Genomic DNA, 26,239 nt, shown 5'->3' on the forward strand with positions numbered 1-26,239 from the left:
TTGTTTTTTTTACTGCAGAAGTACAGAAAAGCAGTTTTCTGTACTTCTTTTACATGTGCTCAGCTATTAAAGCCTGCTCCAGGCAGGTGTTAATATCTGAGCGATAAATGTGCATCTCAGACGCACATTTATTTTTTTTGAATGCGGAGTGAATGAGTAATAGCTTCACATGCATTTGCACATGATGAGCACTATCTCATTCACTCCGTGTTAGAAGCTGGTTAAATAGGCACGAATCCCCTTATTGCATTAGGGGGTGGATTACCGCCTATTTAACCCGTGTCCAACAGCGGGTTAAACAGTGCGCTCGTGTGAGCATCGTATTGCATTGGCCCCTTAAGGTATCATTTACTAGACATTTTTCCCATAGATTCAGAATGGGAGAAAAGCCTTAGTAAATCAGGCCCTTAGCTTGTAAACACTCTGGGTCAGGGTAATACCTACACTATCTGAATGACTTCTGCATTGAAGTGTTGAAAATTGGAATATAAATAAAATAAAGAGAACTGCCAACAAATAGTAACAATCCTACCTATGAAAAGGCAATACTGCAACTATTATATCAGGCCCTAAAGCACTTATACACCTCCTATTAGGACAAGCCAGGATGCAATAGCTCTCTTCACACTAGCAAAATACATGACTTCAGTTACACATTTAAGAACACAGACAGACTCGCACCAAATACAGAATCAGACTTTATAAAAATGAGGGTGTTTAACGTTGCGTGCGGTAGCCACGTGAGAGAGAGAGCGCACAAGCCTGCCTCTCGGGTGGAACATAGATTAGTCAAATATTTATAGCACTGTAGGAGGGTCAACCCGTGAGGTGAGGTTTTGGTGGTGGCCTAGGGTTTGGGGGGCAGTTTTACGTGCACAGTCAGAGGTACGAACAGCACAATACACATCAGTGAAGCTTTGATGTGATTTGGAGTGAGGAAAGGTACACAAAGATGAGGCTATCCACTAGGAGTCATCAATGGAGTGCTGATGAGTGCCCCCAAGACCACCACCAAAACCTCACCTCACTAGTTGACCCTCCTATAGTGCTATAAATAGTTGACTAATATGAGAGCCTTAGTAACTCAAAAATTATCCTAAACATGCCCCCCTTTTTTTTTTTTTGTTTAACCGCAGACGCTATTCATGCGAAAGTTATAGCAACATTATGAATCTAGGCCAAAGAGACCATAAAGTATAAATAGAAATGTGCAGACAAAAATTGAACTGGAAACTGCAACAAGCCAGATTCTGTATACAATTCAATACCAAAACAGAAACCTCTTCATTATAAAACAATAAAATCAAGAAATATAAAACATTATAATAGTAAAACCATATAATTAAAATTTCAAAACAGCTGATAAATGGGACAGCCCATAACTAAAAATTCAGAAACAAATTTCCCACATACCAATAAAATATTTCAAAACAAGACATCAAATAACACCCAGTAACCAAAAGTAATGTTAAAAAAATCCCCCCTCCCCCCATACTTAGTAACTTTTGATTTTCGGTCACCCTGAAATTGTAATGGATTTATGGGAATAGGGGTTTCAAACAAACTTTCTCCTTTGTCTCTCATGTGCACACACTATCACACATGTATGTTTAATCTTTCATGTTAGCTCACACACACATGCTCACATTCTTCTCCCCCTCCAGTATGTGCGACAGCAGCCTGCTTCTTGGGCTGCATGGTGGATGCTGCTCCTGTTCCTCACTTTGGCATACTTAGCCTGGGTGTCACTGCTCCGCCTCAAATCCTGCTTTCTTCCAGTCCTGGGGAGCTCAAGCTCTCCCGCAACTTCCAGCCGCTGTAGGCCTGGAAGAGGAAGTTGTGTTGCATGGACTTGGGCAAGCAGGAAGGAGTAGTGCAATCACCACTAGAAGTCATCAGTGGAGTGCTGATCTGCTGCCAAAAGACATCTGGGCAGCCGCCTAGTGCTTCCATCAGCCCCCTTTATTATCCAGAGGTCAAAAAACTGACATCTTTGATGGTCCAATAGATTGTTTTGATGCTGCAGAAGATTGAGTTTTCTCCAGTATAGCTTGTGGATCTCTCTGCTCTATAATTCACATAGTTAAAAAGGTTTATCATCAGTATCCCTGAAAGATGGATGCAAAAAAGGTTTTTATTAAAGTTATTTTTATTTTCTGCAGAGGTATAAAATCTGTAAAATGGTGCTGCATGCCCACATACGATCACTTTAGCATAGGCCAGCTATATGCAGTCAGCTCCACATTATGTAAAAGACAGCCTTGGACAGAGAAAAATGAGTTTTATAATTTAAAATATTTGGAATAGCTCATACATAACTCAGAGGAAATACCAAGGTAACATGTCTGTAAAGCACTGTATCTCTCTACGTTCTGATGGGCCCTGTTTCAACAAATCCAGGCTCCTGAATTATGGATTTACTCTATCAGCTATTTCTCTCCAGGTCTCTTATACACTATTACCTAAGAGATAATGCTGCTTTAAGTAAGTAACAAACCACACAACAGGTCAATTAGGTGGTAGATAGTAATAAAAACTGACTTAACAGAAAATAAAAGTATAAAACAGATTTCTTAAATACTTTTTTTCCTTTATTTGGATGTTGATAATGTTGTAAAATTATTCTCCCATCCCAAATCCTTATCCACATTCATATTTGCACCCAATACATCTCATTAAAAACTAGAGCTTTCATTGATTCCATGCAAGTCCTCCTTGCTATTATTCTATCATATTCATAACTTTTTTTTTTTTAATCACAATACTGAATTCTTTGCAGTTGGTGATACTTCTTATTGGACTAATGTAAGAATTACCCAGAGATGATGGTGTACATTTCTCATCTCATGACATATGTCATCTCCAAAGCTCATGCACATTGTTATCGTTGGGGAATTATGTTGTTAATAATAATCTGGACTTTTATACAGCACCCTGGAAAAGTTAGCTTCGTTCATCACAGCCTGCAAGGAACTTGCTTTCTCCAGGACGGATATAACTTCCTGTGCTCTTACTCACAATTTTTTTTAAATGCAAATAAAACTATTTTTTTTTACAGAGAACAAAAAAGTTGAATTGGGGGGAGGGGCCTTTATTTTGAGAATATTAGGGCTCTGTTCCTGGAAAAATTAACATCCTTTTTAACAATATCCCTCTTGTCAACAGTGACCGGAATTTACAGTTTCTCACTGTAGTTACACAGCCAACCTACAGACCTTATGCAATGCACAACATTTTTCCCTTCTGAAACATCTTATGTACAATTGAAAGAAAATAAGGAACCCCTTCTAACACCCAAAATCTGAGATGACAATTTCTCTTGATCTGTATTTTTGAAAGAGAGCTCTGGTTAAAGAATTGACAAGATTATGAGAAAACATCTGACAGCTGGCCACAACAACTTTTGCTCCAGGGATCAGTCACAGACCAAAAAGGCTACTTAATAAAAACAAAAAACAGATCCAGAGAAATCACATGATTTTATCATTCTCCATCTCACCAGTGCCTTGCCCTAACCAGCCCACCACCTGAGTAATATAATAAATAATTTTGCAAGAAGCAGAAGGCAGTTGTGTTGCAACTTAAAAATGAACTTCAGAAATAAAAAATTTCATGCATTCAAATATGCAGTTTTTCATAGTTTCAAAAGCAAAATAATGAAATACCAATTTTGCAAGAAAACAATTTAATAAAATCATTCATTTCAGTTTTCCTTGTATGGAAGTTTATCATCAACATCATTTCACATCCTTCATACCAACTGGAAGCTAAAAATGCCTTTCACACTATGGTGAACTTAAATACTGTACTTAGAGTGTTGGCTCTGTGGGTCAGGTCCTGGCTCCGCAGCAGAAGGATCCTGGTTTGGATCCCTGTCCATCAGGGCCAGGGCACACCACAAGCCTCTGTTAGTAGGGAAAACCACTGCAGCTCCTTTGGTGACCCCCCTACTGGCCTAAGAGAGGTGCTGAGTTGTACCCCTTGCAGTATTCCAGTTCTCAGGCCAACCGCCTATTGGGAGGGGAATTTGGAGATGGCGAAAAAGCAAATAAAAGATAAAATGCTGCAGTCAGGAGGGAGATATATTGAGCTTCTCGACAGTTGTGTGTGCATATATCACAGCATACTTAGAAAACAAAGGACCCTAAAACTGTCTTCCAAGTAATCATCTCTGAAATGTTTTTCTGCTGGTGAAAGAATGTTGTTAACACACAAAAAAATTCCAAACCAGAGTACTCACAAACCTGAGGGTACTCTAGAGGAGGCGGGACAGCCCAGGTAATGGGATTAGGTGAAAAATATATAATAAGGTGACAACGATTCTGCTTAACTGTTTTCCATAAGGTTTCTGTTTTAGGGTCTCATACTTCTTGGATGTGCTGGGATTTGTGAATTCTCTTCCATGAGAAAGATGCCAACTATAAATATAGCACACACATTAAACGTTAGGGAGCTGTCTGAAGAAGGTAAGCATGCCATATTAAAGCTGCAAGTCACACAGGCAGATCAGTGTCTCCAGAAAGTATAAAAAAAAAGACTACATTAAAACTGTGTATTAAATGTAGGAAACAGGCAGAAAAAAACTCAAACTATTTCTCCCTCTGTTTTGTGGCTGTTCAGAGGCCAGATACAGGAGGCAGAGAACAGCTGGAAACAGGAGGCATTGCTGATGTGGCTTTCAAAAAATGTTTTGGGGGTTTTTTTTTCCCCAGGCAGAAATACCTTTTTTCTTTTTTCCTTTTTCAAACAAGCGCAGTAAGTAGCAAGTTAGCATCACACACACCTTATGCTTGCTGCCAAACAGGTCAGCTAACAGTGGGTGCTGTTTTATGACTCTGAATACTACGTAGCTCCCCTCTCTTTAAACTTGTGAGCTACCTTTTGAAAACAACTGGCTGAAAAACGGCCAAATTTAGCTTTCTGTTGTAGTCAAGCGGCTCACAGATTTTGCAGCTGGGTCATCTTACCTAGGGTAAAACATCTTGCTGAATCAAGATCAGTAAGGGCTCCCAATGCTGAAAGCTTTTCCTAGTATAATGAAAGTTTATAAGAAACCTCACACTTTTTTCCCCCCCTTCAGCCCAGCACCCTTGCCAGTCTGAGAGATGGCAAGGCACTGGCGAGTTGCCAGGGGGCTCCCGCTCTTGAGGCAGACAGGTTTCTTCTGTCCCAGGCCTGAGCCCTCCCAGGATCGACCAGCCCTGAAGCACAGGGAACGTGCAGTGGATGACGCTGGGGCCAGCCACAGGTTTTGCAGAAATCTCATTCGTCTACACATTGTTTGTATTTCTAGTGTACTTCAAGAATTAAGCGCCGCAGACTGATAAATTCATTTTTTTAAGCAGTCAGAAAACGCAAGCGAAACTGCGTCTCAGAAAGCGTGGCATTCATTATAGAATGGATACTGAACTTTAACATACTGTTAACACCCTGCCTCCTAACACACACACACACACACACACATTCACACACACACTTTGGCACCCAAGGCTTGACTCAATTCAACATGGTTATTGTCTTTTTTTTTTTTTTGTTTGAATATTCCAAAGTCCAATATGATTTGAAAGGACAGTAATTACCTCTTTACCTGATTAAGGTAATATTAAGCATTGATGTTTGTACAGCCAGAAAAATAGTACAAATCCGAAATAATATGCCGGATAATTCTGCAGGACAGGTTAACACCAGGACAAACCCATTTTTCAAAAGTGTTTGTTGATTAAATATACATACAAAAAGAAACCACGAATATGTCGGACATTTCACTGTTTTCAATGTGAAAACAGAAAACGCATTGTAGCTCTGAGCACTTGTGCAATTGATGCTGGTCCTTCTTTACAGGAACCCGAAAAATAATTTCGCAATAAAACTCTCTCTATATCTCTTTTCTTTTTTTTTTTTTTTTTTGAATGTTTAGTTTTAACCCTCAAAGGTTGATGATTGCGAGTTAGGTGCAATCTTACACACAAATAATGGGAGTTTCTAGCTTCGTAGCCAGATCTGGCAGCCTGGATAAGTTCTCCTGCCACGCTGCTGGTGAGAACTAATTACAGTTCTTATCGGATAAGTGGCCTGTGGTATTTCAGAGGGATCTGCGTCCTTCCCCTCCACCCCCCAAACTCCCCGGCCTCATCAGCTGGAACTGAAGACCTACCGACGCAGGGATTTCAGTTCGGTACTGGGGGATGGGGACTCGCCGAGTGACGCTGCAGCCCACTGCTGTTCCTCAGACCGCACCTCTGTGCCGCTGCGCACCTACTATGGCCTCCCAGCAAGACAGGAAAAAAAAAAAAAAAAGGGGGAGGGTTACCCTTGACTGACCTGGCTTTCTCCTCTCACCTTTTCCCAGACACACCAGGGTGTGACGCGACACAATGATCAAAAGTTCCCGGGTGTCTTACCGACAACTGATTATTGAATCCGCCAGGATTTCATTCCTGGTGGATTAGGGGTACGGAGAAAAGAATTTGGTGATACACAAGCTGAGTAACAAGGAAAAAAAAGTGCAATTAAAGAAAGTTGCTTAAAAAACCAGGATTAAAGGTGAAACTGCCACTTAGGAGGGAGGAGGAATCGAGCTCCGCCAGCCCCGCTCTCTGGGGGCCTGATGGCTTTTAACATTCATGCGTTCGATGTCTCGTCCGTTGGACAGAAGAGGAAGGAGGCAGCGTCTGCCCGACTTTGAAGGCTTCAGAACTGTCCTCACTGACCACGCTCTCTCCTGCGGCGGTGGTCACGGTGGTTTAACATCTCTCCTGCGCTGCTGTCACCGGAATTCATAGATTGGTGCACTGTGTTCTGGGACGTGAGTTAAATTTAACGACTGATACCTTTAGAAAAGAAAAGACAGATCAGGAAACTGAAAAGAATCACACACACAACAGCAATTCTACTCTGTGAAAATGAGACGCTGCGGCCCCCCGCCCTTCTGACTGCACAGAACCCTGGCCACGTTTTCCCAGAGGCGTCCTGCTCTGCTAAGCCCGGACAGCACAGTAAAAACCTCAAAACGTTATTCCGTGACTGAATGATAATCTATAGAACTGTTTATCAGATACAGAGATGGCGCGTCATCTCTCCGCCAGCCCCCCCCCCCCCCCCGTTACGCTGCTTTTCTGGGATGTGCCGAGCCCAGCAGGACCCACCACCAACTCTGCACGCAATTCCCCACGTGAGTGCAAATGCTGCCTACAAAAGGGAGCAAAAAAAAGTACAAAGCCGACAAGACCAAGCAGAGAGCCCATCAAGTTCCCCCCCTGCGCATCAGCAAGTCAGAATCCTGATGGTTAGGACAGAAGGCGAGACAAATGAAATAACCTGGAAGACGACAGCAAGGCAAAGCAGCAAAGCCCACCCCCAGGGTCCCTGTAACAGGAAAGCTGCTCTCTCACCATTCTGAGCTGCGGTGGTAGTAATAGCCCTCTATAGAAGCTGCGGATTTCTGGAAGCAGATATAGTAAAAACCAGCAAAGGAAGCCCCACTGATGTCTTTGATTGTGTGGTCTGGTACTAGAAACTGCTCCTGCGTACAAGTTAAAAGAAGCAGTTACTAAAAAGGAGGAAGCAAATAACTTGATTATCATTTGGCATCCTTCGTGCAGTAAAGACAATGGAGGATTTCCGCCCAGGGCAGTCACCACCAGGGTGGAGGTGTATGCAGGCCGACTGGCACAGGTCACTACAGCGTCTGAAGAGGAGAGGAGGAACACAGCGCACGACAGCAGATAAAGAGCAATTTGCCCATCAAATCTCCTCATTTGTTTTCCTCCCTCACTTTCCTGAGCCGTATTTGCCTATTACCTTCTACCTATACAGTCCAATCCAAAGCAGTTCACAACACATCAGAAATACAAGATCAAAACAATGGGGATCCTGGTGCAATGCCACAGACCCCAGCAGATTTCTGCTTTTCCCTTCCCTTTCCCCTCTGCTTCTGGGACTTCCTGTCAGGTCTCTGTCTCCACCACCTCCACTGGGAGTCCATTCCATGCCCCAGCTTTCCATGAAGAAATATTTTCTGATGTTGCTCCCGAGTGGTGATTTTCTGCCAGGTCAATGACCTGCAACCTTTTTGAACTTGCAACCTTTTCCTCATTAGGAAAAAGGGGGCAGATAGAGGCCACCGATGGCCTCCACGCGATACTTTTTTTTGTTTGGAAAATTACCACTGCTATTACCTCTTTTTTTCTAGAGCACTCTTGTGCATTATTTATATCTTTTGAGGCAGCTAAATGCCTCTATCATACCCCCATCTCTTCTGTCTTCTAAGGCATACATAGTGTATTTACTTTTCAGAGGTAGCATACGTGCCCCAAGAAATGTGAAATTAAAATCTTTACTTCTCTGAACTGCTCCCAATCATTACAAAGTGACTGATCCAGGCTTCCATTGTATTAGGACCTGAGAATGAGCTTACCTTCCACCTCATGAAGACATAGTCACCATTCTTTAACTCCTCATAATCAAAGTCGTCTGAGTTAAATGTTTTTGCATACTGATAAAAGGCCTGGAACTTGCCCTGCAAGCCAAGGAAAAAAAACCCTGTGTTATGCAGAAATACGGCAGAAATGTTTTAAGCGAATGAACCAGACTGTGAAAGTCTGCTGCATATTCCCTCTTTACTTCCTGTAGAACAAACATTCCGCAGCCTTCAGTTACTTGAAAGCTTTTGAGGCCACCCACGGATGATTTCTAGCTTGAGGGAGACCATTAATGAGCAGTCAAAACGTATACATGGTGCCAGAACAGTAAACACACTTACAATTCAGATAAATATATTAAACTGAAGTTGAAGTAATTTGGTGGCCCGATGGTTAAGCGATGCATAGGGCTGCATCCCACTCTCAGTAACAGAATGGGTTAAAAAAACCCAAAACCCACAGGGACTGACAGATGCTGCGGTTAACATCTCCCACTGTGTATTTTACTGAACATACAGAGTGCTTCTAGGTGTTTTAAAATACTTTATCTTTTTTTTAGTTTTTAAGAAAACTTGGCAATAGACTCCTCCATCCTTATTCCATGGGAGCACAATGGACACAAGATCTATGGGCAGGTCAACCAACCTAGATATCTGATTGGCTGCCAAGTCCTCCAGTATTTACAAGACATTTATGATTTTCAAGAGGAAACTAACGATTGGTGGCCATGTATAAAACACAAGAATTGTTTGCATGGAATGGCTACTTCTGCCATTTCAGGGTGAGGAGGTCTGGCACGGAAGAAAGACAGAACGAGAAGCCCAAGAGGAAACAGAATCGAAGACAAACTTCTTTTTACCCAGTGTTTACGATCTACATCTTCATCCGCGTCCCATTTCCTCGTTAAAAACGGATGCTTTTTACTGATAATTTCCCCTTCAAAGAAGGTAGTGAGGGTTGGGTATTCCTGCAAAGAAAAAGCAAAACAAAGCTTTATCCGAGGAGAGAGCCATGCAGAGCAAACCTTCCGGGAGTGGGAAGATTACCTTCCATTACCACCAAGCTTAAGCGTTTGGCACCCTGAACAAAGCTTCTAAACAAAGCAGGAAAGGGCAAAGAGAGAACTATTGCCGAGTTATAGCCGGGCACAAGGAGATGACGCGAGAGGGTCAATGACAAGAGTCAGGACAAGAACTTAAAGAGAGTCCCATCTTCCGTTCATGAATGCCAATGACTGAACCACACAACCTCTATCTTTAGAAAGGTATTTTTAATTCGCAGATCAAGGACTACAAAACAGAAGCCCTTTTCTATGCTAACTGCTGATTCTGAAGGGTTATTCTGAGTTTCACTACTCCTTTTGGACAACAATAATTTTTGTAAATTTAAATCACTCCCGAGAGCTGCCTAACCCTTGTGGATATCTGTGAATGTAATTTAAGTAATTATTTTTTCCAACACAATCTTGATTTTCTACAGGAGAACGAGTTAAAAAGGTAAACAAAATGCCTTTGCCAAGAACTCAAGAAATGTCCATGCTATGCACCATAAGAAAAGAAACACTCAGGAACTTAAGATAAACTATTTTACTTAAATTCTGAAACTTCTGCAGAAATCGAACGACATGCAAACATGTGATCTGAGAAATGCAAATACAGTATATCGAACGTGAGGTCACTCCCAAGGGCTCACCTCTGTAAGACCTTTGATCTTCAAGTATCCACACAGATAGGAGTTCTCCATATCCACGTGCTGAAAGAGAAGACAGAAAATGTTGGCACAGATGGAGGATCCAGCTTACACTTAAATCACTTGGTAAAACACTTCAGATCCAGTTATATGGGATACTGCTGTAGCTGGAGGTTGCAAAACCCAACACACATTTCATGGCACGGATCTGGCATAGAATGCCACTGTCCACGGGAGTTACAGGAAAATACAAAAAATTAGAATAAATGAGATGCATGGAATAGCAGCATTTAAACATCAGGCATAGAGGGAGGGATATAGATTCCAGTCCGAAATGATTTGTAATCTAAGGGATGACAAGATACACCAGAACAGAAACTCAAGTTACAATATAAACAGCTCTGCTAATATTTAAACATGCTTACTAAAAGAGATTGATGTCTGCTCCAGTTAAATCACTGCTGTGCTCTCTGCACCAATAAGTGCTACATGTAAACACCACACTCACTGAAGCCCACCTGCTATATATTTCACATAAGCAGTTCCCACAAATTTCTCTGAATTTCTGAGAGCTATCACATTATCAAGAGATGACTTCACTCTCACTGGACTAGACTGCGCCCAATGGCAGGAAATCACAAAAATGAAATGAAAGAAGCCAATCTCATGCTGTATGAAAGAACTACACATCACTGCTCCCATGGGATTGAGGGGGAATTGGTGTGAACAAAATTCCTAGAACTGAAGCTTGTTAAAAAAACAAAACAAACAACAACAACAACAAAGAAACCCCCAATAACGAGGCATGGCTATTTGAAGTGTGTACTTTGGAAATATTGCATAATACATGGAAGGTAAGGTTTTCTTTCAGCATGGGACAGGTTATATATACCCTAAGGCACAAACCTCTCTTATATTAACAGGCAACTGTTAATATAAGAGGCAACTGCAGACCCTACTGGATCTCTGGTCATCCATCTTTTCTCATCACCACCCTCTGTATCTGCCCCACATATGCATGAACTATGCCTTTGTTTTGCTTGTTACCATCTTGTGTGGATCTCTTCTCTAAACACAATTAAGTTTAAAGATAATTTTGTAACACAGCAGCAGTTGCCAGCCTACCCGCTAATGGTGGCCACAATAAAACTAGGAGCAAGCCCAAAGCTGGTGCTCTTCCAGGGCAAGAGAGCTCTCTTTCTAAGCAGGTTTACCTCACTCATGCTGTTTCAACTAAAAAGCTTTCTCTGCAAAGGCTACTACTGATGGAGAGTCAACACCGTATTCGTTTCTGCAAGTTTCTTTCACAAGATTACAATTTTTAAAGGGTGTCATTATTTGAAATTGCTGTGCTTTGCCTTTAATTATAAGAGAGGTAGGGTCTGATTAAGATCTTTTTCACATCCTGTATCTATGGGAAAAATGGCATAGTAAATCAGGCCCAGAGCCTGTTTGAAATGCACCTAGTACTCACGCTTGAATTCCTGTTTCAAGATTACACCAACCATCACATACAAAAGCAATGTAAAGCATTGCAATCACCAAGGCTCAAATCAATAAATTGCTCAGAACAGCAGATGATTAACACAAATGCCAAACCTTGATATGGGATAAATGAATACTGCTTTCCAATTTTTACCATAAACACTGTCAAGAGAGATGCTCAGCTGACAACCTATAATATCTTGGTAATGAATAAAAATGATCTAGGGATTAATTCTGAGACATGTACAAGGAGCTAAGTTTTTGCTGGTGGCATTGGGCACTTCTGTCCCTTGGTGAAAGTCTGCCCCGGCAGCATGTGCTTTGCAGTTTATTATGAGCTCGTTCAGCATTACTGCTCACACTGTACAATACTCAGGTCTTCATGTTTCCATCTGGGTGGCTGATTGGATGAATCGCTGACTCAGAAATTCAAAGTCCTGAAAATCCAAAGCCATATGAATTACATGAGCACCATTCAGAAAGATCCAACAGGAGTTGGTCTCTGTGAAAATATTTAATTTTATCGCACATTAGTTGCCAACTTTTAAAAGTGATGAAAAGGGTCATTGCTTAAAAATGAATCACTCTCCCTCAGCTCTGCTGCTGGCATGAATACAAGGGCAGAAAGTCTACCAGGCTTATCAGGACTCTGTCCATTTTTCCTGCCTACTGCAACACCACACCCTGCTTGATCTCCATTTTCACCCTCACTTCTCCACCAATAAGGATCCCTGTGCTTGTCCCACACTTTCTTGAAGTCCAATACCATTTCTGCACCCACCACTTGCACTGGGAAGTTGTTTTAAGTACCCATCACTCTCTGTGCCAAATCTCTGAGTTGCCAATTGCCCCCTGTTTTTAGGCCTCCTCTTAAATTTGTTTTCTATATCAAAAGATTTTTGTGAGAAATAAAGGCATCCTTATGCTGTCATATATGTTCTTCCACTATCTATTAGCCAGGTAGAGGTAGGGATTGCCACTTCTTATTTTCAGGAATGAGCAATCAGGATCTTCTCATCAGGATCTGCCAAGTATTTCCAAGTGACCAGACTGGCTGCAGGATGTTGGGCTCGATGGACCTTTGGTCTGACCCAACATAAGAACTGCCTTGCTGGATCAGACCAAGATCCACTGAGCCCAGCAGTGCCTCCGACAGTGTCCAGCAAATCCCTAATAGTTGGCATTTCTTATGCTATGCTGTTCTGTTACCTGTTTTATTTCATTGTGTTACATTCTTCTTTCCCCTCCATTGCGCCTAGGGATATTTCCCTATCTGTTCCTAGGCGTGCTCCTATGCTTTCCGTCTCCTCCTCATCTGCTCCCTATCGCCCCACCCTATTTCAGCCCTAGCATCCACTTGTGCCCCTATCTTCTCTTTCCAGGACTCTACACCAAAGTAGCACAGTAACACATTCAATGACAGCAGAATAAGGCCAACTAGCCTATCCAGTCTACCTAGCTATTCCTGTCCACCTTGCAAAGCTGTCAACCTTGCAGCTTGACCATTTGTAAACTATTAGGCCTTCTCCAGAACAGCTCTTCTGGTCTTCCTTGCTTGTGCCCTACCATTTTAGGCAGGTGAGTATACAAGATCCCCCCGTTTAGTTCACAGCCATCTAGCACCCAAAACTTTGCAACAGTCTAAATCTGGAGTAGGCAACTCCAGTCCAGGAGTGCCACAAACAGGACTGCTTTTCAGGACACCCCAAATGAATCTACATCAGGTACATTTGCATGTATTTCCTCCATGGTAAGCAAACATCTCTCATCCATATTCTGTAGACGCCCAGCCCCGGTCTTAATGCCTTCGCATCTGGCCTCCTACCTGCTAGGACTTCCAGTTATTAGTGTTCCAGCAGCCTGCGGCTCCTTGGCACCATCTCATGCCCCTTTCCCTATAATGTGCGCCCTAAGCGCCTTCTAATCCCTTCCCCCTCGCCTCACCTGCAGCACGACCTCCACATCGTACGAGTTGCCTTTGCTCTTCTGATGGCCGCGGAACTTGGAGCCGCTGTACAGCAGGGTGGTGGCGACGCCGGGTTGCTGCGTGTTGATGGGAGGGGGCGGGATGAGCGAGGAACCCGAGGCCGCGGAGACGCTGCACGACTCGGTGCGCACCGGCATCTCGGCGGAAGGAGGGCGGCGGGGGGGCGCACTGCAAGCGGGGAGCGCAACCTCCTCACCACCAGGTCTCCCCCGGCCCGCCGCGAGCTTTCCTGCCAGCTGCGCGCGCGCGCGCGCACACACACACATATACACACACACACAGGGCCTCGCCAGCACCGCCGCCGCTGATTGGTGCTCTCAGAAGCGGGGACCCGCCCGCTCGCCGCAGCCTCCTGCCATTGGGCGGCGAGGACCCGCTCCGGCCGCGGGGCCGCCGGGAGTTGTAGTCGGCAGCCGGCAAAGGTCCCGGCCAAAAGGGATCACAAACTGCGCGGGGCACTTATTGGCTGCTGACGAGTGTGACGTCGGAAGGACTCGCGGTGTCAGAGAGTCATCAAGATGGCTGCGCCCGTTGGGCGGTGAGCGGGCAGGGGTTGCAAGCTGGGTCGGATACTCCGCCCTTGACCTGCAGTCATCCGACGCTTTTTCCGCGGCCGGGGTTCTTTCCCCTCCCAGTGCCAGGGGATGTTGCGTCGTTTCTCCCGTCTAGGCAGGGCTGCCTCGCTTTATTTGTATCCGGGCCCCCCCGCCGCCGGTCGGGCCTATACACCTGCCGCGGGTAAGGCCGACCCCTGCAGCTCTTTCTGTACATAAGGTCATTTTTTTAAGGGACTTCTGGGGAAAAAAGTGTTTTACAAAACTGTCTGCCTATTATACACGTTAGCTTGTACGCACGTGTCATATGGGCACATATGACACATTACCCGGACTGGGTGGTAATGTATCATACCGGGGGAGGGTTTGCATGTATGCGCCTACTTTTCCATTTCCAAAAGTTTGTGTGTGATTTTTCAACACTGAAAATTGCTGTACAATTTAGCAGGTGTGATTGTGTGCGAGTAGTTTTGCTGGCATGTATTTTCTCGTTTGAAAATTATCCCAATGCACAGATTTTCTCTTTGAAAATTGGTATAACTTCTGTGTGTATTTGCCATGTAGTTTATGTGGGCTGTTAATTTTATAACAGCCCACATAAGAAAGCTAGCAAACATATGCATAAGTTAAACCACAAATGTGTGTATGTTCACTCTGAAAATTATTCCACCAAAACTACCCACATGCTTTTGTACCTGCTAATTTGTGTGCTGATTCCTTTCTGGAACGTTTAATACATGCTCTAAAAAATCCAAAAGTATGTGCTTAAGTACAAACCTCTCCCACCTGAACACTTTTACTCACAGTGGGTAAATGTACCTGCATATTGGCTGGGCAGTTTTATAACCAGGAATTTCCTTGTGTAAAGTACTGCTTTTCCCATGGAAATGCCTTTTAAAATTGCCCTATGCTCTTCCAGCCCCCAATCTTCACATCCCCTCTCCCTACCCTAGGCAAAGTAAACCATGAGCTAGGGGAAATGGACAGACTTGGATCAGATGTACTAAGAATTTTTCCCATAAATGCAAAAAAAACAAACCCTTTATTACATCTCACTTGATGAAATCTGGATTGGAGACAGAAAATTTGGGTTTGTGAGATACCGCTTAGGTCACCTTCTACTGACTGTTTGTTAGTGGACCCTTTTTGTTTCTCTCCAGACTTATAAGAGCATAAGAAATGCCATACTGGGTCAGACCAAGGGTCCATCAAGCCCAGTATCCTGTTTCCAACAGTGGCCAATCCAAGTCACAAATACCTGGCAAGTACCCATACATTAAATAGATCTCAAGCTACTATTGCTTATTAATTACTGACATAGCAGTTTATGGATTTATTCTCTAGGAAATTATCCATACTTTTTTTAAACCCAGTTATACTAACTGCTGTAACTGGTTTTATGTTCGGATTCTGTTTATTACATGGGATTTCAAACTCCATGTCAGTTTCTGCTCTGTGCCATTTGTAAGTGAATTTCTTTTTGCAATGGGTGTATTACCACTCATGTAGCAGTCCACACCCTCGATCTGCTGCTTTATCAGGATTTGCCCATGTGCTCAGACTCTGTTTATCAGTTGGAGCTCTTGCCAATCTCTTGGTCATCATTTCTTTATCTTCTTTAAACTTAGATCTAGCTTGGCTAATTAATCTAGCCCTGTAGGCACCCAGCCTAAGCTCCACAGTGAGAAGGTTAATATTGAGAATCTTTGGATTCTGCTAATGAATTGATCAACCAGTGGAATCGTGCTTTGTCCCAGCTGTACAGTCTAGTTGCCCTGGAAAGTGTGGTCCTCTTGCAAATCAGGAGTCTGAGTTTAATTTTAGAAAAAAGGATGGTTCAGGGTTGAATGCTAGTGACGTAAGTTGCATCAATCCTAACAAATAAATAAATAAATAAAATTGGTGTTGAACCTCCAGAAGACTGATGTTCTCTGGGTGGATTGCTTATCTCCCCGACGTGATCTTCTCTTTCTTTCCCTCTCTCAATGGTAGCCAAACACGATAGGGTGCTTCTTGACTTTAGGAGTCGGATGATAGCTGCAGTTGCCTTTGCCTTTTACAGATGGCTATGTGAGGTATCTGAAATACATTTTGTGTGAGGCTGATATTCGTTCAGTTGTGCAGTCTTAAGATCCATTGACTATTGCAGTGCGGTTTATTAGGTGCAATGACTAAAGGATCTCCATTGCTTACCAGTACATTTGCAAATTCAGTTGAAAGTGCTCACCATTATTCCTAAAGTTATTCATTGTGAGGGCCCTCTCTGTCTGAGGGAGGTCTTGATGCCTTATGCACTCTCTTGCCCTTTGCTGTTGGCCAGGAATAAGCCTTTAACCTTCTTCCTAAAAGGAGAAATAGCTTTTCCTCGAAGCTCTCTCTGGAGTGAGTTCCACAGCACAGGACCTACAACTGAAAAGGTGCTATTATGGGTTTCTTAGAGCCAAATCTTGTGAAAAGAGGGAACCACTTACAAGGGTTTGTTTTCTCAGGCATTTGGTTCTGGTCTAGTTCATTTTTATAACTGAATGGTATTTTTGGGTTCTTGTTTCTTTGGTCTGTTACTCTATTGTTTTATCATTATGTATGAAATGGTCGTAATCCACTTTATATTCTGCATAATCCACAAAAAGTATTCAGTTTAAAAAAATTAAATAAAAGGCTAAAAGCCTGATGTACTAACATTTTTCAGCCTTCTGGCATTTGCATACAGACAATTTTAAAGTATGTTTTTGTCTTTTTTTTTTTTTGTTTGTTTTGTTTATATTGCTGCAACATTGTGCTCAAGAACATACTGTGCCAGAGTCTACACTTCAATAATCCAAAGTAATACAGCGTAGCAGAAGCAAACATTGCATCACTTTATCCAGCAAATGCATAAGGTTACAACAATAACCACATAAAATAAGCATCTACTAACTGGAGGGGGAATTCAGCCCCTGATTAATTGACTCAATGTCGATACATTAATAAGTGTGGTTTTATGCCTCAGGGTGGGCAGTCCCAGGTACCATTAAGAGCTTTTTTTGTGCTCTTTGCCAGTTTGTAAACTGCTAGCATCTATAATATGAGTAGGCTTACACTCACTGGTATAGCAACTTTGGTAATTATTGACAGTTGACGTGTGACTGATGAGGAGTGTGTGTTGGGGGGAGTGAGCCTGTAAGTGTGTCTAAGTATGGGGGGTGAGTAAGTTCTGCCTGGTTGTGAGGGTAAAGAGTGAGATATTGTAGTGTAGTACATGTATGTGTGGAGGGGAGGGTGGATGATACGGAAGTGTATAAAATAAATGTTTAGTGGTTGACTGTTAGTGAAAATGTTTTGTACTAGAAACTGCTTCTTGTGTTTATGCTACTTTTCAATAAAAAAAAATATTTTGAAAAATAAAAAAAACAGCACAGAGACAACCATGCTACACTTACTCAGCCAAACCAATGCAAGGCACTATGAAGCTCACTAAACTGATCAGATTAGAGTAGTTTAAATCCATAAGTCTGTCCTGCATTTGAAATTGTAAAAAGATAGTAAAACATTTCCAAGCCCAAGTATAATCTTTAGCAACTCTCTGGGAAGTGTATATATAACATCAAGTCATTCTGATTACATTCAATTGGATATGTTGGGTATCATAACATGCGTGGAGGGGCAGTGTCCTTAAACCAATGTAGTAAGATATAGTTGGCTATTAATATCGCTATTTGGATAAATTTGTTATAATCTGCAGACAGCCTAGCTGCCTGTGAAATAACCATTAACCACAAAAGGGAGGTTTAAAAGAAATAATGTGTTCTAAAGCTATAAATACCATGTCTTTGAACATAAAGCCACCTTGAGTGAACCATCAATCAGTAATGTGATATCTACACAGGATGCATGCTTTATTTTTCATTTTCTTTACAACTTGCTGGTTAGCAATTGACGCAGGTAATTTGGATCCTTCGTATTTGTTTGCTCATTATTTAATTTCTCATGGGTTACTTCAGCCTTTACCATACCCTCACTATTGGGATATTCCAACAATATTCTACATTTAGTATTCTATTGGAAATTGTTCCTTTGAAGTGCAAAAATAAGACTGCTACTGTTCAAAAGTAGCCTGCATTGCTTCATAACCTCTCTTAAAAAATCATGAAAGTAGCAAGGATCTCCATTAAAATGTTTGTTCAGTTAAAACCAGAGACACAAAATGGGGAAAAAACTATTGGTGAAGTAGAATATATGGCACTTAATGAAAGACCTGGAAGGAAGATAACCACTGAGATACTGTGATACCGGGGTACAAATTATATGGAGAAGACAGACCAGATCAAATTGGTGAAGGGCTATACATAGGAAAGGAATGGAGATTTACAATGTCATAAATATTATGCGAATCAGTTGCATAAAGGGAGCATTCTGCATAAAACCTTAGCTATGGATGCTTGTTCATTGGTGTATTCAATTATTTGTATTGAATTGTAATATTACTGATATGAACCTCATTTGTTGTCATTGTCAATAAAAATGTTTATACAACAAAAAGAAATTGGTGAAGGGTTGGCATCATACGTCAAGGATGGCATAGAGAAGCCAAGTACAATAAAAATGCCTGCAGGCTTTATTCTTTATGGATAGAAATTCCCTATGGGACAGAGAAAAGTATAACAGTGGGGGTATACTACTGTCCGCCTGGCCATGATGAAGAAGCAGTGAAATATTAATAGAAATTAGACAAAATTGGTACCGCAATAATAATGGGAGACTTAAATTACCTCAATAGTGAACCAAAGAGTTACCTCTTTGGTTCAGTCCCCAGTTCGATGTAAACCGATCTGATATGGTCTTTTAACCATGAAGGTCGGTATAGAAAAGTGTTAAATAAATAAATAAATAAATAGTGACTGGGTGTCTCATCAGATCATGCTAGCAAAATGTTTCTGAATGCCATGACTGGCTGCTTTGTGGAGCAACTGGTCCTGGAACAGATGAGAGCACGGAGCTGTTTCAGATCTAAGTTCTCAATGGAATGCAGGACATGGTGCAAAGGTGGTAGGGCCTCAGCAATAGTGATACTAATGCAGTCAGGTCTGGCACACTCACTAGAGGGGAGAATATTAAGTAAAACTACCACAGAAGCATTTAATTTAAAACATGGAGACTATAATAAAATGAGGAAAATAGAAAAAAACAACCCAAAAGAAGCAGTTGTAAGGGTTAAAGTTTTGCATGAGCTGTAGAAATTGTTTACAAATACCCTACTGTAGGCCCAGATAAAATATATTCCAAGCATTGAAAAAGGTCAAAGGAAGACCAGTTGACTGTCAATATAGTTAAATGGTGAGGTGAAAGAGGCAATTAACACCAAAAGGACATCTTTCAGACATGGAAAATGGAGCCATCTGAGGAAAATAGGAAAGAGCTGGCAAATTAGCCTGTCTCACTAATGGTTTACATCTAAGAGAGAATTTGAAATTAAGTTAGCCACAAAGACAAAAAGTCTGCGAGGGAACCCTTTTTAACATTTGTATTAGATTAGCCACCCTCCAGTCTTCAGATACTGTGGTAGATTAGCAATTTCATGAGTTCTTCAGAACTTGGTGGTGTATACCATCTAGTCCTGGTGCTTTGTTACTTTTCAGTTTGCTCTTATTTTGCCATTTTCACAGTGATGGGCTGCAGTCCCTCTGGATTATTGCCATCAAAGAATATATCTGGTGTGAACATCTGTCCCAACATCCTGCTCAGCAGAGACTGAAGCAAAGAAATCCTTTAGTTTTTCTGCTATGGTCGCTGAGCACCCCTTTTTAAGGCAGCTAGATCTATGCACACTCTGGAAACTTATTTATACTTTTAGCAGGATTGAGGGGATGGGGGGCAGTTTTCATCCAGACCAATCTACCTGGGCAGATTTTTTTTTTTTTAAATTACCCTGCCCCCGTCTACTGGAATTGCAGTACTGAGGAATGAGAGATGATCAGTGCCTGAAGCTTTCCAGCATGTGTGGATACCTTCTGCTGTCTTCAGTCTTATGACAAGACTTCCTTTCTACCACTTTGTTTTCAATGCTTATTTCTCTGTCTTTCTGTGATTATTAAAATATAGACAATCTCCCTTAAGCTGAAGAACGTGCACGACAGTGAGCTATTAGAGGTACCCTTATACAAACATACATCGCTCCTATTTGTGAGTTATAATACAGATAAATATATCTAGTGCCTGGTGGTATATACGCAAAGTGAATTCAAGGTGGGCCTTACAGATCCTAAATGGCACACTCAGAAGGACCTATGTTGTCTGTAGAAAGCTTAAAAGTTTCTTCTTTTCTTTCCTGCTTTAGAAAGGAAGAAATTTTATCAGGATATCAGTATTTCTGAAGGAGAAGGTGAGTGTTGAGGAAAGTCAGTTTGTACGGTTTTGATAATGCTGCTAGCCGCTCAAACTCTTACCTTGTGTGCTGTTTTATATTACAGAATATGTATTAATGCCTTTCCTGTACCTTTTTTTTTGTACTGAATGAGCTAACGCTATATAACATGAAAGAATGATTTAAGGGGGATACTTATCCTGGTCTCTGCATCCATGAGAATCCTTTTGTTGCTGATCCCTCAGGTGGTTTTGAGATAAATCTGGATCGCAGGAAGCTAAAAACTCCCCAAGGGAAAGTGTTCAGAGTACCGAGTGAGCCGCTGGCGATTGCTGTTGCTACAGAATGGGACAGCCAGCGGGACAGCATCAAATTCTACACAATGCACCTGGTGAGCAGTTCGGGAAGAGGGAAGGGCGTGTTAGAGTGCAGAGGACTCTACTCTTTTATAGTCATGTAGCTTAATCTCCCATTTGTTTAAAACAGGTACAGTATTAATACCTCTTATAGTCCAAACTTGTCTGTGTAGCTTTTTCACATCTGGAAGTTTTAACCTCACTTGTTGTGGTCATCCCACCATTCAGGAGAGTTCTGGACAGTTCCTGTTTTGAGTCCTCTGCCAGTGCACTCTGACCCTAAGCCACTTTGCTTTGTAATAAATCCTTTTACCTGCAGAACACTGTTGTGTTGCTTGTTGCAGCAGAAGTAAGTGAACTCTTTTTATAACGTTTTGTTTGTTTTTTTAAATAGACCACATTATGCTTCACTGCGTTGGACAACCCCACTCAGAGAAACAAGGAGCAGTTTATCAGAGCAGCTCTGAAGTTCCTGGACACAGATACCGTCTGGTAGGAGCCTGCAAGGTCAGGGGATTTGCTTCTTGGGGTTAGGAAGGGATTTTTTTTGTATTAGCTGAAGCTCTGCAGGAATATTTTTGTCCGTCTACCTCTGGACCGTCCCATAGATAGTAAGTCAAACTCTTTGCACTAGGAAAGTGTTTTCTTCCAACCAACCCCATTTTGTTACATTCTGGGCAGAGTTTGTGCTTTGATTCCATCCTGCTGCTGTTTCTGTATCCACCCTTTTTCTCCACTGGGCCTAGAAGAGTGTACGAGAAATAAAACAGCAAAACAAAAAAGCCCAAGAAATTGAAAAGGAATGAAAGCTTTGCCTTTCCTCTGTGTCTCCTGCTGGAAAGTCATCTCATGCACTGAGGCAGAGTCAGGCTCTTGACGAAAAGAAAAGCTTTCATTTTAAAAATGGTTCTCGTCCCTTAATGTTCATTTTTTTTTTGTTTGTTTTTAATAGAACAGGGCTCTAGCTAGGAGGCCCCGCTCCTTTACAGAGATGCACTATCAGCGGAGAGGTTGTACTAGTCACTTATTTTCTGGTTATTTGTCTTTTTGCTTATTCTGTTCAGACCTGAGGAAGGGAATGTTAGCTCCTGAAAAACTAGTCAAGAAATATATTGTTAGCCCAGTAAAAAGCTTTTTATGTTAATCATTATTTACATAGATCTTTACTGTGGCATAGAAAAACATTGTTGCCTATTAACACAAACTGGAAATGCATTTGCTGCTCCTAGAAAAATTCTCTTTCCTCTCTCCTCGGCCTCCCCTTGGTAACTGTTGAGTATTGATTTCTTCTGCAGACTTAGCAAACATGGACACTTTTTTTATCTTGCTGCACGTTGTGTAAATAGAATGGGCCAGATCCTTTTTTTTTTCCCCCCAAACTAAACTCATCCAGATCTTGCCCCAGAATGACTCCAGCTGTGTAGTAAGCAGCCTGCCTTGCACACCATTTCCAGTGTTTGGATATAAAGCAAAACAACTGTTACATCAAATTGAGTAATATGTGGATGGTTCTGCTGCTTTTTGTCAGAAACTGGCCTGTTCACTTCAGGTTAAGTAAATAAAATGTTAGTTCTGCGAGTGCTAGGATAGAGTCCATAGCTGTCATCTCATCTCATGGTTTCTCCATGTGATCACATCATAAGATATGACTGCTATCTAGTGTGGGCATTAAATGTTGTTATATGTTATAATCTGTGTTCACATGTTTTCTAGAGGCTCTGTACTTGTGAGCATAAAAGGTAATATGATAGTATAACTTATTTATTTTTTTGATTATTGTGGTTTATGTAGCACCACTTATCAGACAGACTCCCAGCACAAGTAACTTCAGAGACATAGCTGCAGCTGATAAATAAAGGCAAAGTGTAAAAAGAATGATATTACTATCAATCGATTAAAACTTGGTAAACTGAGCCATGGAGATAGAGCGTCCGACCTGAGACCACACACAGGGTCTGTGGGAGAGCTGAGGTTAAATTCATAAGCCCTAGGAGTCTATCATACTTCCTCTTCCAGGTAGCTGATAAAGGGTAAAGTAGAAGTTCAGGACAGCTAGAAATTAATTAAATGCTATGTGCTTGAGGGCACATTTTACCTCATGGTTATTTATTTATATATATATATATATATATATTTTGCTCTGTATTAAAAAAAAAAACAAAAAAAACTCTACTTTATAAAACTCTAGGTTTATCAGGAAAGGCATCTGACGTGAATGAATGGGCCTGCAGGTAATGCCAGACTTGTTTTAGTGTCCAGCAGAGGTCACTGGAAGCCATTGACTGGAGCTCGTCTCATCTCACCCAGTTCTACCTCCTGCCTCCATATTATTCTAACGCGCACACATTTTCCTGCTTCTAATTTTGTGTTGTTTTTTTTTCTGTGCGCCAGGTGTCTAGACATAGAACTAATATTGGTTTTGTATTGTGTACTAGCTACAGAGTAGAAGAGCCTCCAGGCTTGGTGGAATTGCAGAAGAATGAATGGGATCCTATTATAGAATGGGCTGAGAAAAGGTACAGCATAAGGCTTACAGCTTTTTGTATTTTTTGCTTATTTTTTTTTATGTGCTGCACAAAATAATTCCTACTTTAGCAGTATTTATTTTAGTTCAGTAAACAGGTTGTAGGTGAGACCTTTTTGTTGTGCCAACCTCATATATTTGTGAGGAACGTTTGAGAGTTGTGCACCCATCGTCAGGTTGGCGTGAAAGATGTTTGGGTCCATCAAGCTGCATTATCCATTTTGCTTTGACCTGACAAAGAGAGTGCAGCTTTGGAAATGTACTAATTTAGTCCAAATAAAAGGCCTCGCCTTCAACTTGTTGTAGACCCAGCACAGCAATCTGAAGTTGAATGTGTCTATAGTCTTGTTTGTAACCTGCAGCACTTCTCTATTGAAAGCTCCTGAAAAAAGTGGAATTGTTTCAGGTACGGTGTTAGCATTGGCTCCTCCACCAGCATCGCAGGACCCAGTATTCAGCAGAGACTAAGGAGACATTCATGAAACATTTAACCTCTTACAATACGTGGGCATTGCTAGGTGAGTCCAGGGCAGTTTGCCGTGGGGTTAATACTTTCAGCTTTTTTTCTGGGTGTAGGAAGTTTTCGTGTGACATTTTTTCATAAACTTTGTGTTGTGAGATCCACTTAGTACAGAGGCTGATATTCAGCCAGTCATGTGCAGATAGTGTTGTAGGGTTAACTTTATCTGGATATTCAGCCCAAATAAGTTGTCTGGTTAAACTCTGGCCAGACAGCACTGATATCCAGCAGGCCTGGGAATGACTCCAGTGCCACCCTCTTATTGTCCAGCTAAATTTTTTTCTTTTTTTTAAACTACTCAGACTGCAGGTTTGCATCTCTGCATCTGCTGGAGCCAGTGAAATACTGAGGGACTGCAGGTAGCACTCGGATATGTAGCAGGGCCTCAGGTTTTGTTTTTCTGCCTCCATCTGCTGCTAGGGATGCAAAACCCATTTATCTGGACTAATCTGGTGTACAACCGGGAATAACAAATTTCCCTTATTGCATCGGGTGTAATCATTGGCAAGAATCTATTGCCTCTTCCCTCCAGCACTGATGCACATTTACAGCAATGAGGGGCCTAATGAGCCCAGTTGTGCTACCTTGCTTTGACGTTGCTGGCCCAAACTACTTTGCATATTAGCATCAGGACGATACTAGACCTTTGCCCAGTTTATAGCCTTAGAATGCAAGGTGGGCTGGCTCTTCCTGCACCAGTCATGCCAGTTCCAGCCTGGCCCTTATGTTTTTGCAGGTATAGAGTATATTATTGTGCAGCTGAAATCAATGGTGCTGACGATGGGGCTGGTTAGTAGTCATATTACCGTAGTAAAGAGCAGTTCTCCTGTCCGCCTAGAGGAGGAATACCAGGTAAACCCATGTTCTAACAATGTGCCCAGGGCCAGAAATAAGCTGTTTCGTTTTGACGTGATTAGCATCTGCATATACATGGACACGGGAGGCCACTGTGAATTCTGTTTCTTGCAATGAATGCATTTTTCTTGGCGACTTACGAGCAAAAAAATTGCTTCATTTCTTGTTTTGTTTTCTTGTTAGTAGAGCATAGCTTTGCCTTTTGAGGGTCTCTAGAGAAAGTAGTTGCAGTATGTCTCCCCTGTGACTTCAGAGTTGGTGGAAGTATATCATTTTATATACCTCTTCTCTACATTCTCAAGAAGGACCTGTATTTTTGTCTGTTCCCCATCATATAACAGTTGAGAACAAGAACATAGCAGGAGGTAAAACTGTATAGTACAGTCATAGCTTCAGCACTAATGCCATGCTTGTGCGTTCTACCCAGCGAGAGCTTTGCGAAGGGATATATGTATCTTGATGATTTTAGTTGTGTGTTTACTCAGATCCAGCGGTGGGGTAATGTGGAGTGGGCCCATGACTATGACCTGCAGGAACTGCGCTCCCGCACAGCAGCTGGGACCCTCTTTGTTCACTTCTGTTCTGAAAGCTCAACTGTCAAACACAAGCTGCTGCAGGACTGATGCCGCCGAGGTCTCTGGAGGACACTGCAGCAGCTGGGAGCGGTACAGCATGAATGAAAGTGAGAAGACATGCCAACGTCAGAAGTTGAGAGGAAAAAAATGGATACTTGCACCATCCCACTGAAACGTGTCAAGCTGGAAAAATTGGTTCATTTAATGGCCAAATAAGAGGAAAATGTCCCTGCTAAATTAAGGCAACGAGAAGTTCTCAACCAGTGGGATAGCACTGCCTAGTAGCAACTGGTTTCTGTACATTTTCCCATTTGGAAGACACGTTGTAAAATACAAATTAGTGTTAATGAGACTTTTAATAGCTGATGCCTAAAGTTCTTAAAATTTTGTAAAATTAGCCGCTACTCTAATACTAGTGTATGTATGTGTGTGTAGTATGCAATATTCAGTACCTGGTTTTCTTATTCCATTAAATGTTTTAATGGTGTCTCGTTACATTTATCCTCAATGATTTGCTAGGTCATTGCTGCTAATTAGAAGAAATGCACCAGAAAGCCATTAGTGGCCAGTTTAAAAGTTCATGTTGACATTGAGTAGAAGAAATAACCAGATGGTTCCCAACTCAAGTTCCTGTTTAGACACAAGTATGGGTAGCAGCAGTTGTGGGTCCTATTGCAAGCCATTCTATTAAGGGTGATATTTAAAGGCCAAGAGAAAGGGACAAAATATGAACTGTGTCTGTGGGAGCTGCTTCCATTCTATGAAATGGGCAGAGGTATAATCAGGACACCCCCCCCCCCCCAAGTAAAAGAATTAAGTGACAAGTCTTCGTTGCGCCATCCCTCCGCTCAGACCAATATGTCCCCCTTGTAATTCTTGCTTTGTAAGGTGAGAGTTGGTGGCACATTTCTTGCTGTGGTCACTGGAAGACTTG

General features: G+C 41.9%; 2 protein-coding genes across 2 annotated transcripts; one reads left to right on the forward strand and one right to left on the reverse strand.

Annotated features, from left to right (window-relative positions):
- Positions 1–5,476: 5,476 nt before the first annotated feature.
- Positions 5,477–13,880, reverse strand: GID4 (GID complex subunit 4 homolog). The gene is made up of 6 exons (XM_029576132.1): positions 13,539–13,880; positions 10,113–10,172; positions 9,280–9,387; positions 8,417–8,518; positions 7,392–7,522; positions 5,477–6,830 (listed from the first exon to the last, which is right to left on the reverse strand). The coding sequence occupies exons 1-6, from the start codon at positions 13,845–13,847 to the stop codon at positions 6,767–6,769; spliced, it is 774 nt and encodes a 257-aa protein (XP_029431992.1). The 5' UTR covers positions 13,848–13,880; the 3' UTR covers positions 5,477–6,766.
- A 161-nt stretch (positions 13,881–14,041) lies between these two features.
- Positions 14,042–25,792, forward strand: ATPAF2 (ATP synthase mitochondrial F1 complex assembly factor 2). Its single transcript, XM_029576131.1, is given in 9 exon segments — positions 14,042–14,319; positions 20,449–20,493; positions 20,721–20,866; positions 21,226–21,323; positions 23,267–23,347; positions 23,762–23,808; positions 23,811–23,873; positions 24,612–24,727; positions 25,216–25,792. Coding segments are annotated over 9 exon segments (828 nt in total). The 5' UTR covers positions 14,042–14,225; the 3' UTR covers positions 25,354–25,792.
- The last annotated feature ends 447 nt before the right edge of the window (positions 25,793–26,239 follow it).

Source organism: Rhinatrema bivittatum, chromosome 14, assembly GCF_901001135.1.
Source record: "Rhinatrema bivittatum chromosome 14, aRhiBiv1.1, whole genome shotgun sequence".
Classification (NCBI taxonomy): domain Eukaryota; kingdom Metazoa; phylum Chordata; class Amphibia; order Gymnophiona; family Rhinatrematidae; genus Rhinatrema; species Rhinatrema bivittatum.